Source organism: Mytilus californianus, unplaced genomic scaffold (assembly GCF_021869535.1).
Source record: "Mytilus californianus isolate M0D057914Y unplaced genomic scaffold, xbMytCali1.0.p SCAF_7, whole genome shotgun sequence".
NCBI classification, from domain to species: Eukaryota; Metazoa; Mollusca; class Bivalvia; order Mytilida; family Mytilidae; genus Mytilus; species Mytilus californianus.
This window is the reverse complement of record NW_026262723.1, coordinates 14,705,362-14,724,512: the sequence shown is the minus strand read 5'-3', so window position 1 is coordinate 14,724,512 and position 19,151 is coordinate 14,705,362. Positions and strand designations below refer to the sequence as shown.

Sequence of the window (19,151 nt, the reverse complement as noted above, 5' to 3'; positions counted from 1 at the left end):
ATCATACGGAATCACAAGACATTCAATCAAATCACGTCAGCTATCATTACACCTAGACAGATTGAACCTCCACATGTTGAAGTATAACAATAAAAATAAACACTTACATTTTTTTCTCAAAACAATCGTCATAATATTTTGTGTTATCTACCTTTATTCAGTATATCATATTACAAATTTATTTTAGCAGTTTTCTTTACGTACAATAATGTATTCCTTTGTCTGATATTTCAATCAGTTTAAAAGAAGTAGCTAGTCAGTTTACTTGTTTTTAAGGAAGAGGAACTTAAGTATAAGGTATAAAGAAAAACAGCAAGAATGTGTACATTCATCAATGAATTTTTCAAATAGGAGTGTAGTTGAAAGTAATAAGATAATAATTTATAAAGAGTTTTACAGTATCACCTTAAGTATTAAGTTATTGCAATGCATAGACCGACAATATTCTACCTGGAGAAAATAAGTGTATTATCTAACAAAAAAGAATTTTGAATATTCAATCTTGACATCTAAAAAATCTCTGACATACTTTATTGGATGTATGAAGCGCAAGGGATAGAAAGGTTAGAATAGATTTATCGAAAAAACTCAAATGAAATCATTTTCGTTCGTATGATACGTGTTTCTGAAATAAAATTTAGCAGGTAACCTCTTGACTAAAAACTTCGTTTCAGGATTAAAACAGGATTAAAATGTATTCCCCCAAGTGGTTATGCAAACTTATATTACGTTTTATCATTGTATTATGAATGGGGATTCAGAGAGATTTACTGCTTAAAGTTAACTAATGCATTATTTAGCTGCGAACTGACACACTTCCGAAAATTTGAGCTTTCTATTATCTAAATAGTTTCATGCTGTTGTACTTCTAGTCAATACCGACCGTGCTACCCTTAGCAATGTCATACGTGGCACAGTGGCCGTACTAAATCATACGCCTTTGTCCCCGCTCTAACCTATTGCTAGATGAAAAATATGATTATATTGCTGTATGTATAATATCAGCTACTGGTATCAGGTCAACTTATAAACGATATTTTGTAATATGCAGAGAAAAAAAATCAAAAAATCAATACAGTATACATATTGCCAGTATTCAACGGTTCAAATTAATACATTTCTTAAATTTCTCATTAACTTGTCATATTATGTTTCAAGATGCAAATGATCCATCTCCTAACATGAATGTAGGATATTAACAAATTTGATTATAGAACATTTACAAAATGTACTCGAAAATTTTAATCAAATGTGACACATACTACATGACAGATGCTCTCACGATGACAAAGACACAATCACGTTACCTTCCCAAAAGACATATTCCTCGAAAGAATAATGATTGATTTCGAATTCAATTTGGAAATAAATAACAACATGTTCTACGTAAGTCATGCAATGAAAGTGAATATGAATAGTTACTTCAACGAATAAAGGAATGTATTGATACAATTAAGATATAAGTTATAAAAATGTAAATATAGTATATATTTGTAAACTGCAAGAAACAAGTTTTATGCCAAATTATTACTTAGCTTTTGTACTCAATTACATGTATCTCTATTCAAGACCGATAATGAAACAACAAATGTAAATTTTATTATAGTTAACGTGCATTTATACTTTACTGTAAGTATTGTAAGAGCTTAAACTCATTATTGTTTTGTTCTAGCATTTACAATGATGACGCACAAAGGCAGATTGAACTTTCGCTCTCAAACTAGTTCATGTAATTGAATATACAAAAAAAAACGGCAACAGATCGATATTTGTAAATAAAAAGCGTTTTAATCTTTGATGTAATACTAAATTAAAACCATCTGGTTCAATGTTAATTGTATATTATAGTTGTAAAATGGTTGAGTGATTTTAACAATTATGTCACATGAACTATGTATACCTCTGTCAGATTCGAGTAAGAATGATACTCGCACGATTGATTAGACGATGTCTCTGTCCAATTCAGTTAAAGCTACATTTGTAAACAACGCTGTTTAAGGGGAAATAACACCAAGTTGATTCATTGGTTGTAGATTACCTTAGGATGGCTTTAGTTTGTATTAAAACACTGTAGCTATGCAATTGTATGAATTGCCTATTAATTCATATGCCTCTCATCCATATAGCGTTCTGAAATTTTATACATTTTGTTGTTTCATATTCATACAGCGGATTAAATCTTCCGTGAAAGCTTTACTTGAAATATTTCAAAAGATGGCATATCCAGGTTGATAGTGTTTTCTTTTAAATCCTGAATTGAAAGAATTAAAATTATCAATACAAAAATCTTTGTGTCCAAACAATGCTTAAAGTACGTTGGCAGAAGATATTTTTTTTACTCGTTCTCGAATCATAGGACCTTTTTAGCAAGGTTATTCCCGATGGTACTTCAATTTATCAGACATTATGCGATACACATTTGTCTCGTGTGGCTTTACAGTATCACTCAGGGTAGTACTAATACATTACTACATTAAACTTTTAAATGAAATGAAGATTTTTTAAATAAGTTTAAGCAGTATCAATTTTGTGTTTTTGAAATAAATTTTTAACAGTCTAGCATGTCTAATGGTTTTGTTTATGTAACTTAATCTTTTTAGAGGTTGGTAACTTGTCTGCATTATATTATAGATGTCAAGAATTTAATGTTTTACATTTATATTATTTAATGTATTTCAGAAGACGGGTGTCATTTCTGATTTCAATTACTGTTAAAAGAATTACTTTTGAAATGTATGTATCTATTTTGCTCAATCTTAGAGTAAAAGAGATGTTCCTAAAAACCAATGTTTGAATTTTTGAAACTCGATTGTTTTTTCAGTGACGTAGAATTTTCGGTCAACTACTAGTATATTGTGTTTCAATATTGCTGTTGCTGTTCATCATATATTTGTTTTGTTTTTTGTTTTTGTGTTCATTGCCGTTAGGTTTGAATTGTTTTCATGTAGTCGCTTAAAGCTTACTATATTGTACAGTTTTTGCTCATTGATAAAGGTCGTATGGTGACACATAGTTGCTTACATCTACGTCATTTGGTATCTCGTGGATATGTCTCATTTGGAATCATACCTCATCTCTATAAAAAACATATTTATACAGATTTTTATTTCGTATCAAATTATATATGCAAAAACAAGTAAGTGAAAATAGTGGTGTAGGTCTATGTAGCTAAACCACACACGTAAAGGGAAAAATATAAAAAATCTAAGAGACAGCATGGTTTGTTTTGATTTTGTATTTGAACTGAATATATTTCTGATTATTTGACCTCTCGATTATTCGTGTGACTTACTTGTTTTTGTTCTCTATTACTTTTTGAATTAACCTTTTTGAGTTCGGTATTTTTACGCACTGACATTTTTATTATGTTTGTAATATTTATTCGGTGACGCTGAAGTTGGGCTTCTATTCCTCAAAGGAAAAATGTATACATAAAATATGAATAATAAGAAGTGTTGGGTATACATGCTTAGACGATAGCGACTCATTGACACAAACAAAACGATACAGATAAGGAGGTCAATATATACTGTCTACGACAATAATGTCCATAAAATATTCAAGCTCTAAATCGGTTAGAGTCTAAATAAAAAAGGAACATTAAGGAATATTAATCAGTATTTATTATGCTGCCATCTATTGAAACGTCATAGATAGAAATCACAAATTTTAGATCTATATTATATTTGAATCCCTACATCAAGTTTCATCAGCAAAAGCTACAAACGTGATAGGCTATAACTATTTCGATTTAAAGTTTATTTCCCTTTGATATTCTAACGATTCTAAATAAAATGATTTGCGTTTAACAATTATTGCCAATGTCCGTTAAATAACGAGACTTCATGAACCCTGTAATGATTGTTGTTACTTTTATTATTCTCCAGCGACAGAATTCAACCTACAGCCAAAGGTAACCTACATTAGATAGCTTCATATGAAAAATTGCAAACAAGACATTTTAACCTTGCTTTTTTAAATTAAATGCCTTCTTTCATTTCTGTGTTTAAGTAAGTCCACGGTCATCATCGACTCAGTTTTTTTCTGTGTCTAAATAGGCAGAACGGTGGAGAGTGCTTGCACACCATGCACATAACATTAATTAAAACCCAACATATTTGTCTTTGCCATGTCAGACTATTTACAGCATGTGTTGTTGGATTTTGTTTGTACGTTTTCTTTCCAGATGAATAGCTTTGGCAGGGGTACGTTGTACTCTCTAGTATTTTTGTTAAATTCTTTTATAATTTGATGAAAATCATAAAAACAGACAAAGACCATTTACAAGTCAACATAAAGTACAGGGCGTACTCATAACTAATATAAGTTTCGTTATTAAGATTCCAAATATTGACAAGAAATAACGAATAACATGAATACAGTTGTTTCCATCATATTTTGATATAATTTCAGCTTTCAAATTGTGAAATGAGCATTACCCTGTAGCACCATTTGCGCTGATGACGTACATATACATATATATATATATATATATATATATATATATATATATATATGTGTGTGTTTTTAAAGGGGGTCTTTTTAATTTTGGGGTTTTTTTTTGTCTTCAGATCCTGTTCAATCATTTAGTGAGCTATTGTAAATTTGCTGTTTCTTATGTTTTTATAAAGATAAGATGTGACATGATTGCAAATGAGACAAATCAACCACTGAACTACAAGCTCCTACCTTTGGACAGGCACATCTAGAATGTGGGGTTGTTAAACAAGTTTTCTCTGGCGCATCCCCCCTCCTGTTCCCAAACCTAGTACAGTGGTGTAACAATACATCATAAAAACAGACAATAAAAAGCAGCTGAAAAGGGTGTAACTCATCAGATCGATACAAAGCAGAAACACATCTTGCAAAATAAGAGGCCTGACGTGGCATGGTATTTATACATCCTCTACCAACCAACTAAAACACACAGTACATATTTGAGAGTACTCACATTTACTGACTGCTAGTTCAAAGTCAATAGCAACTAATAAAAAAATCATGTTTTGAAGACTTAAATTATTTGCTTATTTCTTTTCTACAAATTGAAAATGATTTGTAATGATTTCCTTTCTTTTTAGGTCTGTAATACAATTTAATAAAACAGTTTTTACTTTTCCTTCATATCGCAATATTTACGGTTGTAGCTTTTTTGCACTGATAAATATATTACTTATTTGTCATAAACTCAACATCTTAAATGACCAGACAGCAATTAGTATAAAAGACATCACATAAAAGTAAGAATGAATTGTACTTATATCTAATTCGTTGTATTTTAACATCAAACGAAAACACAGACAAGACGTGGTTGTGTATCAATAATCCTATAACAAAAAAGACACTAATTAAAGATCTGAGAGAACTCACATTTACTAACGACTAGTTCGAAGTCAATAACAATTTAAAAAAATCATGACTTAAAGAATTTGATTATTTCTATTCTACAAAACAAAAAATAATTCTTTTATTTTTAGGTTCTATTACCATTTAATAAACACAATTTTAACTTTTCTAATACTGCTTCATTTACGGTTGTATCTTTTTGCACTGAGAAAAATATTATTCATTTGTCATTAAGTAAAAATCTAAAATGACCAGACAGCAATTAGTATAAAAGACATCACATAAAAGTAGGAGTAAAATGTATCAATGTGCAATGCGTTGTAGTTTGTATAGCAAGGTCATTAAAGTATTACAGACGAATCAATATAATGACCATTAACCGAAAGTTTGCCCAAATTGGTTTTGTCCTGAAAAAGAAACAGAAATGCCAGGAATGTCGTTTCGTTGATCTATTGAATGTATTTATTATTACTTTGTTTCAGTTTAACTACTTTACAGAAAATACATTATTTGGAGATACATTACGAATACAATAATACTTAATAGTCAATTGATATGAAAAACATGTAGCCAGTTCGATGGCAACAAAGACTACCTAATATGTACTACTAGGTTACTTATATTTGAAACTTTATTTTTATATCAAAAATTCGTTTTAAGTATTACCACTAGAAAAGGTATTTGTATAATTATTTTTTTATAAAAGCATTTGGTTTTGCGGAAACCAATAGATAAAATTAGTATCAAAATCAAAAACACTATGATCATAATTTATTTCCAGCTTTTATTTATTTAAGAGGTTAATGCTTTAATTATTTATTCATCTTTTGTCTATTCTTATACTAAGTATTTAGAATTATTGTGAGTATATGATTGCATTCTCGTCAATCTTTCTACCTTTTTAGCATTCTCTGTATCCGATTCGACCGATTAACTGAAAACCCAGAAATCTTCGTGAGCAGTTATCAGCTTGACTTTTTCTAATTACGAATTACATCCTGTAGCATGCTTCGCAATAATAAAAAAAACACCAACAAACAAAACAAACAATTTGAACTAAAAGACTTAATTGCTATGATATCAGCATACTAAATGCCAAAAATATTTGACATTATTTAAAAAAAAACGAAAAAGATTACGAAACAAGTTTCCCTTACATTATATAAAGTTAACATACGTACATTATCAAATAAATTTATAACGGACAAAACGAAACAAATTTGGGTAACAATAATCTAAAGCGCATTCATCGACACGATCATCATCTACTGGTGTAGTGCACCGCTCCCCATGGCATTAAAAAGTAACTACAAGTCATGGTCAAGAACACAGTGAATTATCAGAAACAATAGATGAACGAGAGAGTTAACGTATGGCACAATTCACTGTTTATTGTGATATAAAACGATTAGACTTTGTAAAAAATCAACCGAAAGGCGCCAACGAAGTAATAAAGTAATTATTTTACCCGTTATTCAATATTCATTATCTGTTTGAGCAGTTTGTCTAGTAGTTTCGAGTACATCTTCCTTTACAAATTCGCCATTTTTTAGACAATTCTGATGTATATCATAAAGCATCGTATAAATAACCCCATGGGACTGGAGATAACGCTGTGTTTCTATTCAAGGCGGTATATTAAAGGGGAAAAATAGGGGCATCATGTTCGTCATAGTTCCTAGTCTTGAGTCACTTATATTTGGCCATGTCGGGACGACAAAAATTAAGAAATGACGGATACATTTTTTATCATTGATTTATTTGAAAGGTTAATCATTTATTTCTTATTGAAAAAGAAAATGAACTGTACATCCCATATTTCGTTTGCATACTGTTGAGTTTTGAATATTTCATCAATTAATTTGCTCTTAGCATTACGCTGTTCTATATTATGGTCATGATAATAAACATTCAGCAATCAGCCAAAAAACCAGGGTAACATTGTGTATGTCATTAATCAGATTGTTTTTTTGTTTTAAGTAGTGAAGATCCTGAATTTTGTTGTAAGTCTAAATGTCTTTTTTGATTGCCATGCTATATTCAATTAAGATTCAGACAGTGAATAATTAAATGTAAATTTGTATGTCATCAAACAGATTTTTATTGATTTTTTAGGTAGTGAAGATGCTCATCATTGTTGTTAGTCTGTTTGCCTTTTGCTGGTTGCCACTTCAGTTATATAACTTCATATCAGCAGTTTATCCCATTGTAAATGAGTAAGTAGTTTTCTCGATCTTGTTGACATAGTACTTATATTATAAACTACATGTATTCATCAAATGGTGTAGAAGCGCACTCGCGTCGATTTCTGCATGTCAGTGGTACGTTCCAAAACCGTGACACAGTTAACACGTCAAAATCGTGTTCGCTGCAATTAGGGGTAAAATCAAAGACTGATCGTCTAGGACTACGTTTAAAATCAATATCATTGTATGACTTCTATTGTAAATTGTGAAATTTCCATTTCTATGGTGCAACATTCCAGCAGCGCCTGCATATGGACTATTTATCTCTCAGTTGATACGATATGCCATAGCTTGCATTTCCTTTCAGGATGTCCTAGATACGGCTTTCCAGGAAACTTTTAAACCAATATTTCCAAGTAGTGATGCTGAAACCATCCCTTTATAAATTTTACGGACGCCATAACGAGTTGTTTGATAATAGAATGATGACGGATATGTAACAATAGTCGTCAACAACAATCCCGTCCTCCTTTTCCCAGACAACCTACTGAATAAGACTTATCACCGGCTTTGTACTTACATCAGCATTACGACGGGTGCCATATGTGGAGCATGATCTCACCCTTCCGGAACACCTGAGATCACTTCCAATTTTTGATGGGTTTCGCATTACTCAGTCTTCTGTGTTCTGTGTTGTGTTTTGTGCACCTTGTGTTTAGGCATTTTCTTATGTTGTCAGTTTGTTTTCGATTTATGAGTTTGACTGTCCCTCTGGTATCTTTCGTCCCTCTTTTATATCTAGATATTGACTATGAGGGTCGGTTGAAAACAAAACTTTACGACAAAAGAGATGATTTCAGCTTCCCAATTATGAATTTTCATTTTTAAACCAAGAGTTTCAAATGGTGAAGTTGAAATCATCACTTTGTAAATTTTACGGACGCCATCACGAGTTGGTTGACCGTTATAGAATATCCATTTCACAGATGATATCGGATATGTTCCTTATGTCGTAACTACAATCCCGTTCCCTTCTCACGAATGTGACCTACCGAACTAGACTACTTACCCCTCGTTGTGACATTTTTACCTATTGTTTTTGTTTGTTTTGTTCACACATCGTTGTCAATATAATGGAATTTGATGCGACTGTCATACAAGTGAGAGATGTAGCTAGCTATAAAACCAGGTTCAATCCACCATTTTCTACATAAGAAAATGCCTGTACCAATTCAGGAATATGACAGTTGTTATCTATTCGTTTGATGTGTTTGAACTTTTGATTTTGCCATTTGATTGGGGACTTTCCTTTTTCAATTTTCCTCGGAGTTCAGTATTTTTTGTATTTTACTTTTTAAAGACTTAATTATGTTTCCTATAAGTCAACATAAAGATATATTGATAAACTAAATGATTAGTAGAAACATATTTAATTGTAAACGAAAGTCGCGGCACATCAAACTTTTGAAATCATACTTCTGCAGAGACTTTATTGTCAGATTTCCTTATTCAAGTGATCCATCTCTCAAACAGGAACAACGAGTGTTTTAGAAGGATTTGCTATTATGAGTAGAGCCTTAATATTACAATATGTATAAGGATTGATTGATTGATTGATTGATTAGTGATTAACGCCACTTTCAACACTATTGTGTTATTTCGTGGCGGTCTGTTTTTATTGGTGGAGGAAGCTGGAGTGCCCGGAGAGAATTACCGATCTTATATGTATAAAGAAGATGATAGAGAGTTGTATGTCAATGACAAAACCATCAAACGATAAATCCAATCTTAAAGGCTACATACATTCTTGTTATCTTCGTATACCTACATAATGAATAATGCTAATAGCTAAAAATTCAAGATAAAAACGATGCTAACTCATTAATTTTGCGTTCTCTAAATTAGAAGCACATAATTAGATGCATTTTTTTTTAATTACAATTTATTGGTAAAGAAATGAAAACAACACTAACAAATATTATGTCATCCGTCAGAATCGCTTTTCTGGATTTACCTCACCAGGAACGCTCGAAACCGAATATTTGAAAGCCAAGAGTGTATGTTAACCTTAACAGTTGAAGAGCTAATTGACCTAAAAGGCACAGCAGCAATCTACGTTAGCGGGTTATCACTTGATGCGTTTGTTTACCCCTTTTTGTTCCATTTCAATATTTCAATTAGACTTTTATCTCACTCGATTAAACTATAACGACATTAATCAATCATCCTTTTGTTGCCCGCCAAATGGAATGTAGGCCACTGGATTGTCCGATAGTTGTTTTAGTAATACATTCACAATTTTTGTCACTTGTAACACAAATATGTCTACAGTATCCATATTTACATGAGGGTCTGGATGGGTTTTATAGAATAGAGAATAATGGGCCGAATCTACACAAGATTTGGCCAAGGAAATAAAGAATGCATAAAAACAAGTAAAATGAAAAAAAAAATATGGAATAACAATAAATGATAGGGTGCTATGATATAAAGAATAGCCATTATTAGGCAAATATTATAAAGGATAGAGAAACATTACCTAACAAATTATCATGTACATGATATACTGTTTAAGACTTTTATTCTTTTTTAGATATCAACATATAAACATAGTTTGGTTTTGTTCAAACTGGTTGGCCATGAGCAATTCCTGCTACAATCCTTTCATATATGGACTTTTGAATGTAAGTATTTTGGGGAATGTCAAAGGTGAAGCAGAAACTGCTTACCAGCAAATGAGTTGATGGAATTTGTGTTACTTTAATTCATGTCATCACCTTCCTTTTTTTAGCGGTTCGTGTCATCAATCTTTGTTTAAGTTGTTATCGGTCTTTATTCCCCTTTACTTTTTATTGTTCCTTTTTCTTATAGTGTACATAAAATGTTAAGTAATAGGACAAATCCGAAAAAAAAACATTAAACGAAAATATCTTATATATATATATATATATATATATAGATTTAGCTTAACATTTTCATAATGCTAAACCGTCCACATATTTGAAAATCAATAACAGTTTTCAAAATCTTAATGAGATATATTATTCTAAAACATTTCAGGCACAATAATCCATACCGACTACCCTCATCATATATACCAGGTTCAAAATATAGAATTAAAAAAGTTAAAGAGTCAAATTAAGTACAAAATTAAAGAGTATTGAGGACTCACAATTCCGAAAGGTTTTGCCAAATATAGCTGAGATAATCATTTCCTGTGGTGGAAAATCTTTAGTATTTCAAAAACATCAAAGTGTTGTTAACAGTTGATATATATATATATATATATGAAGGTATCAATGATAATGTATATCGACAAAGAGGTGCTGGTTTCTGGGCTGGTAAAATCCTCAAAGAGTAAACCTCCACCAGCAGTGGCATCGTCCAAAAGGCTTGGCAACACGACGATTTTTATATGGTAAAAATTGTGGAAATATATCAGACCGTTTTATGTCATGCTTGACATGAAACAACATAGTTATGGGCTGCAACAGGTCATAGCTATCGATCGATAGTTTCAAATAACTTCAGATAATCAAAGACGAAAAACACGAACGTAAGTGCTCAGAGCAATACACAAGTCACAAAGAAAAGATTTATATAGCATGTAATTCGCCTTTTGCTTTAAAGACATTTAAAAAAAAGACGGAAGATACCCAGATGACATTCAAAACTCATAAGTCAAAGAGACATCGCCACGACAAAAAAAAAGAAAAAAAAACCACGTACAGAGGTACACCATGAACCAAATCTAAACCCGGGGCCGATTTTAGGTGTTTTTGAAAGGTTATGAAGTTCATGTTAATAAATAGTGTAACCTAATGTTTTATTGGTGTTTTGAATTTGATTTATTTATAATGGATCTGGAAATTACTGTTTTTAGAGTGTAAACAAGGTAAAGCATGCCGTTATATTTTGTTCAACTTGGTTTCCATGAATAAGACGAAACAATGTGTTCGTTTTGTTCATTCACGTCTTCAAAATTAAAATAGGGAAATATGGGATCATTGCCGAAGAGACAACTATCAACCAATGACCAAACGGCGATCGGGTGAAATAAACAAAAATATTGGTCACCGTACGGCCTTGTTTTCCATTTGTTTTATGTGTTTGAGCTTATGATTTTGCCATTTAATAAGGGACTTTCCGTTTTGACTTTTCCTTGGGGTTTTGTATTTTTGTTATTTTACTTTGAGATTACTTCCATGAATAAAGGCAACAGTACACAAATGTAGTACAAAGGGTGACAAGGTGATAGAAATATGATCACTACGACTACATAAGTTTTATGTAAAATAGATAGATATAGGAAGATGTTGTATGAGTGGCAATGAGACAACTCTCCATCCAAATAACAATTTATAAAAGTAAACCATTATAGGTCGAGGTACGGCTTCCAACACAGAACCTTTGCTCACACCGAACAGCAAGCTATCATGCTATAAAGCTATAAAGATAATTCACGTTCCATTGAACTAGTTAAGGGTATTGTTTAGGTTTTTTTTTTTTTTTTTTTAACTTTTTATAAGATCAAATTTGAAATGTTATTAATTACGCAATTAGTATTAAATAAAAAAATATAATAATTAACATAACTTGCTTTAATTAACAAGTGAAATGTTTCCAATCCAATCTTTCCAATCTAATATAGTACAAAGGGTGACAAGGTGATAGAAATATGATCACTACAGGTCGTCTTTCGGCTGACAGTAAAAAAAAAATCCCAAAGTGGGATATCCGTTTGGTTGTTACTTGCGATGTACAAGTACGCAACCAACTATTAATCAATCCAATCTTGTATTTTTTTTTATCTCGCATTTTTTTTTTATATAAAATGATTTCAACTCAAAATAATAAACGAAATAATTTTCTGAAATAAAACCCGAAAAACGATATACCATACGATAGATGAAACGCTAAACCATACGATAAACGAAACGCTAAACCATACGATAAACGAAACGTTAAACGCTAAACCATACCATGTTACATACGACAAATAAAACGCTTTACGATACCATGAACCACACGATATACAAAACCCTAAACGATGACATTTACCATACGATGAACGAACGATGAACGTACGCTGACCGAACGTTGTACGAACGCTATACGAATGATGTACGAACGATGACCGAACGCTATACGAACGATTCCCGAACGCTGTACGTACGATTCCCGAATGAAAAAAGTGTTAACTTTTACGTTACAGGGACTGTAGTACAAAGGGTGACAAGGTGATAGAAATATGATCACTACAGGTCGTCTTTCGGCTGACAGTAAAAAAAAATATCCCAAAGTGGGATATCCGTTTGGTTGTTACTTGCGATGTACAAGTACGCAACCAACTATTAATCAATCCAATCTTGTATTTTTTTTTTATCTCGCATTTTTTTTTTATATAAAATGATTTCAACTCAAAATAATAAACGAAATAATTTTCTGAAATAAAACCCGAAAAACGATATACCATACGATAGATGAAACGCTAAACCATACGATAAACGAAACGCTAAACCATACGATAAACGAAACGTTAAACGCTAAACCATACCATGTTACATACGACAAATAAAACGCTTTACGATACCATGAACCACACGATATACAAAACCCTAAACGATGACATTTACCATACGATGAACGAACGATGAACGTACGCTGACCGAACGTTGTACGAATGCTATACGAATGATGTACGAACGATGACCGAACGCTATACGAACGATTCCCGAACGCTGTACGTACGATTCCCGAATGAAAAAAGTGTTAACTTTTACGTTACAGGGACTGTAGTATACCGCTGTTCAAAAGTCATAAATCGATTGAGAGAAAACAAACTCGGGTTATAAACTAAAACCGAGGGAAACACATCAACTATAAGAGTAAAACAAAGGCAACAGAAACACCAAAGTGTTACAAAAAAAAAAAACCGCCAACATACATAGAAACGATCTGTTTGATAGCAACTGCCATATTCCTGTCTTATTACCGTTGACAGTATTTAAAGCAATTTCAGACTTTCGAGCTGTTATATTTCAGTTCACGTCATGTCATTTTGTTTTCCTTTTTTTGTTATTTAATTATTCACACATCAAATAATTCACTTTTGCTGTTTTCTAGCTAGAACATAGAAAGAAAAGTTATTACTTTGATCGGTGTTACAGTGATTTTGTGCTTTAGAAAATTAAAACATAAAACATACCATGATTATGATTTGATACGGCAGATGCACGCGTATCATCTACATGTATATCAGAGAAAGACTCACCAAAGGCGTTCGAATCAAAACAGTTAGAAAGCTTAATCAGATATATTGTTGTCCTCGCAGATAATGCCCCAAACAACATCGTTTTTGTGTGTAAATCACATTACATATCCAACTTGATAAATGAATTAGGTATTGACAATTCACTTGAAAAGTCAACATATACCCCCACGACACTTACTAAAGAGGAAATCCTGGATAATCATAGGTCTGTTCTATGTTCCTTTAAGATTTCAACCAAAGATGAAGAACTGGTTCTTCCATCACTGTATTGGATACCTAAACTAAAGTGTCCTTACAAACAACGGTATATTACTGGGTCTTCCAAGTGCTCCACGAAACCTCTTTCTAAATTATTAACATCAATTTTATCAGCAATCAAATAAACGCAATAGTAGTATACCGCTGTTCAGTAGTCATAAATCGATTTAACTGAAACAATTTCGACAGCACACAAGTACAGCACAATAGAATTATGAACTGTGCGTTACACGAATGTATCAACGCCACAAAAAGTGATGTAACAGGTAAATTTTTAAAAATTGAATATATCATAGGGATTAAGTTTGTAATGGTGTTATTTGATGTATTTTCTAACCATTATATTAATATTAATGTATCAAAGCCGGGCTTCAATGTTATTGTGAAACTACCCGTTCTAATGGTGGCGTGAATCAGATGTGGATGCTAAGAAAATTCAAAGATCTTTTAGAGTACATACAATCTAAGACTCTTTCATCTTGCAATAGTATTAAAACATTTGACTTTTCTACACGTTACACAAGTATTCCCCATTCCAAACTAAAAGACAAATTGAAAACGTTGGTCCTGATTTATTTCATAAAAAGAATGGCCAACGTAGATACAAGTATCTTGTCTTAGGGAGGGATAAATCCTACTATGTAAAAATTCACTCTGATTCTAACAAAATATTCTCTGAAACTGACATTATCAGGATGCTTGATTTCTTGATTGACAACATATTTGTTCCGTTTGTAGGACGTGTTTTTTAACAAACAATCGGCATTCCCATGGGAACCAACTGTGCCCCTCTTCTTGCCGACTTGTTCCTCATACCTCATACAGGAACTTCTTAGGAAGAAAGAAAAGAAGTTAGCAGTATCCTTTATCTTAATTTTCCGATACATAGATGATTTTCTTTCACTAAATAATTCAAAATTTGGTGACTATGTTAAACGCATCTATCCCATCGAACTTGAGATAAAGAATACAACAGATACAGTTTAGTCTGCCTCATATCTTGACTTACATCTAGAAATTGACAATGAGGGTCGGTTAAAAAACAAAACTTTATGACAAAAGATATGATTTCAGCTTCCCAATTCCATTTTTATGTAGCAACATTCCAGCAGCGCCTGCATACGGAGTATATATCTCCCAGTTGATACGATACTCCAGAGCTTGTATTTCCTGTCATGATTTCCTTGATAGAGGGTTGCTGCTCACAAGGAAGCTATTGAACCAAGAGTTCCAAGTGATAAAGTTGAATTCATCCCTTCGTCAATTTTATGGACGCCATCACAATACCGTTACGGAATATTCGTTTCACAGATAATAAGGGATATGTTCATAATGTCGTTAGTACAATCTCGTCCCTATTTCCCGAATATGACCTACGGAATTAGACTTATTACCGGGTTTGTACTAACATGAGCAACACGACAGGTGCCACATGTGGAGCTAAATCTGCTTACCCTTCCGGAGCACCTGAAATCAGTTTTTGGTGGAGTTCGTGTTGCTCAGTCTTTAGTTTTCTATGTTGTGTTTTGTGTACTATTGTTTGTCTGTTTGTCTTTTTTTCTTTTTTAGCCATGGTGTTGTCAGTTTATTTTCGTTTTATGAATTTGAATGTCCCTTTAATATCTTTCACCCTCTTTTGCAATCAAAAACGAAGGTAAATACCGAAAATTCGTAAAATTTCTGTCAAATTCAGATTAGGCATGTGGTTAGAAAAACCTTAGTGTTGTACATAATCAAACATTTTACATAAAGTAAATAAACAGAAAATTAACAAATCAATCATATAATATGTCATTAAAAGTGCTGACAACTGGGCGGGAGATACCTTCAAAGAGAAAACGACCACCAAATTAAATAAGGAAATGTATTATGTGTCGTAGTTCATGCATATTGCTGCAATGTACGTGTTTGCTGATAAATACGGATAATTTTTAAATTACATGCTTTTATTGTTTTCCTTGTGATATCATATAAATCTATGCGATATGGAAGTTTTGAATTATCTAACTGAGTTTTTGTTTTCATTTACAGGAGAAATTTAAACGTGAATTTAAAAATTTATGCCGACTTTGTACCTGTTGTGGCAGAAAACGGAAGTATGTCAGTTATTTCTTTTACGAGACATCTGAGGAAAATAATCATAAAACAAGTATCTTGTTTCATGGAAGTGATAGCAGCCATGTTTTTAGAAACTCCAGAAAACGGAAGAGAAGCAATGGTTCTACGAAACCCTTTGTTCAATCAACAAAAATATAGACCTCAGTAGAGATAATTGTGTGTCATCAATTCATTATTTTGATTCTGTTATTTATGGTTCTTGTGGAAAACGTTGTCAAAAAATCGATAAAAATATCACTGAACTGTCAATGTATATCACGTTGCAGAATAAAACATAACACGCAAGAGAAAACTTTCATTCGAAATTTTTAAGTGTCAGTGATTTTTAAGTCATATGGAATAAGCTAGGAATAAAATACAACGAATCGCTTTTATACGTTCGAGTTGTTGATTTTTCAACAAGAAATTTTGTCAAATTTGCGACTTTCTCGTTTTAAAACGTCACTATGGTTTTTCACATAAGTGCCAATATTGCTAATCAACATTTCATTCGCATCAAAATTTTTTTTTTTACATTTATGCCAATTTTTTTTCCATCTGCGCCTATAAATGATTTTGATTGCGTCAATTGAACATATTTCATTTAATCTCATTTCAATATTGGTTAACACTTGCGTGGAGGTGAAGATTTAAATTCGCACAGGATAAGTACATTAACCTATTTAAAAAATCAAAGTCACCGAGTGGATATTGTATCTGTTATAACTATCACATGTTGACCGTGTTATTTCACCTTAAGGTAGTTCAGGGGTATAGGAAATAAAAACGACAAAATTTTTTCTTATACTTTGCAAAAATGAAGATTTTACTTTGCTTTTTTCAAAAAATGATAAAAAGTATGGGTCACCGCGCTATTTTTCAAGGTACGAGTCGTTCAAAATTGCAAAAATTTCCTTAGATTGTTCATGAAAATACACATTTTTGTGCATAAAAAGAAATCTATGAAACAGAATTTTGAAATAAATAATGAAAAGGTTTTATTATATATTTTAAGAAAATAAAAAGAAAAAGTGGTGTCACCGAACTTGTGTTCTTGCTACCAGTAAAAAATGAAAATTTCCCTATATGTCCAGTATAAATTTTGTACTAAAAAAGTAATCTCCCCTTAAATGGCTTCTAAAAGCACAAATATTTGGTATTTGTTAAAACATTTTCGATAATGCAATGAATAATTAAGTTTTCTTTATATAAATATACAGTGTAACCAATAAATTGCAAATCTGTCTCCAAATTTGCAGATTTGGGCAAAGAACTAGACCGATTATTTACCGTGATTGTACAATTCAAGATGGCGGTATACCCCTGAACTACCTTAACTGATATATTTGATTAAAAAAACATAGTCTGCAGTCAACATATTATTGAGTTATTTCCTCATGATATATCGGTCTAAAAAAGATTAATCTTATTGCAACAAAGTTGTTTGGACAATTGGGCTCTTCCAGTATGTCAATACATGAATGTGTAAAGGGAATATTTCATTCAAATACATTGAATTGGATTTGGTAACAGGCCAAGCCTATGTATGCCTTCTCAACAATAATTAAATAGCTCTGTCTATAAATAGCATTTTGTATCAAAAACACCTAACTATTATTAAAACTTTGTCATAGAGGCATCCAATTTTTTTTCATTTTTGTTTCATTTTTTTCTGAGTACCAGTAAAAAAGAGAACAACAATCATACTGTAGTTAAACACATACAGTTCGTACCAAAAATGATATGAGGTATGTATTTTTTTTTAAACGAACCCCCTTTAAATAACTAAAAAGTAAAATAACAAAAATACCGAACTCCAAGGGAAATTCAAAATCTCAAACACATCAAACGAATGGAAAAAAATGTGTTATATTCCTGACTTGGAACAGGCATTTAAAGATTAAAATTCACACAATTTATAAATGTTCGTCGCCTCAATTCACCTCAAAATATATTTCAAAAAATAAAAGCCTGTTACAACATGGTACAATATTTTTCCTGAAGGTTGCTTTTTTTGCGAACCGCATAGTAAAACTTTTTAAATGTACACCAAGCACACGTGTAACGTTTAAAATGTTTAAATACAATATTCTATCGGAATGCCTTGAGTACCTGGTCATTTTAGAATGGCGCAAATGAAAACTTGTTTTTGGCTAAACTAGAATATTTTTTCATGTCAAATTGGCGCAAATGATTTTGTTTTTCATATTGACACAAATACGTTCGTTCTGTCATCGTGTTTTCTCTATAAAATGTCACTGGTCACAGTAAAATATTGGTGGGAGTGATTGGTCCATAGGTGTTTAAAATGATTACCAAAATCAATAATTACAATAACATGCGCATTGAACATAGCTGTGGGATAAAAGCATGAAAAAGTAAGAGTTTTGAATGTATCAAGACAACAATTCGTCATCGTTACATGTAAATGTTTTATTGGTAACGCTTTTAAAATTCATAAACGTGTTAAAATAATTTCATTGGTGTTTTTTTTAATACAATTAATGGTTAAGATAGATAATAAAAGTGAGTGAATAGGAAATTTATCTATTTTGTTTTGTAGCAAGACATCGAGTATGGTGAGCTTATTTTTTTTTCTTTTCTGAAAGCACATATCATGACCTAGACTTGTTTTCTCATATTCCTTTTTAAAATTCTATAGTTTAGGTTTCTTCTATTACTCACAGTTTGCACAACCTGAAGCTCTTAAAAATCTGCGTTACCAAAATTATATTTTGTCAAATAGCTTGTGATAAACTACATTTTCGCAAAGTATTAACACTTTATATCAATTTTACATCACCTTACGCACATCTGTGTTTCTTTGTGATATTGTCGATTTAAGTATCAATAACAATAACTACGTCCCTATCTAGGCAATAAGTAGTCAAATTTTTCAAATAAAAAAAAAATGGCCTCCCCTCCCTTAGAAATGCTCTTAGACATCTTGCATTTCAATTGTATACACTTTTTTCCATCGAGTAAACAAAACA

The 19,151-nt window shown here is 31.8% G+C and overlaps 1 protein-coding gene across 1 annotated transcript in view; it reads left to right on the top strand.

Annotated features, from left to right (window-relative positions):
* The window catches only part of LOC127708237 (QRFP-like peptide receptor), a 79,048-nt gene extending 60,367 nt beyond the window's left edge, over nt 1-18,681 (top strand). The window contains exons 2-4 of the mRNA XM_052213081.1: nt 7,459-7,559; nt 10,123-10,213; nt 16,093-18,681. Coding sequence (XP_052069041.1) covers nt 7,459-7,559; nt 10,123-10,213; nt 16,093-16,317 — 417 coding nt within the window. The 3' untranslated portion in view covers nt 16,318-18,681. The remainder of the gene's footprint in view (nt 1-7,458; nt 7,560-10,122; nt 10,214-16,092) is intronic.
* Nucleotides 18,682-19,151: the final 470 nt, after the last annotated feature.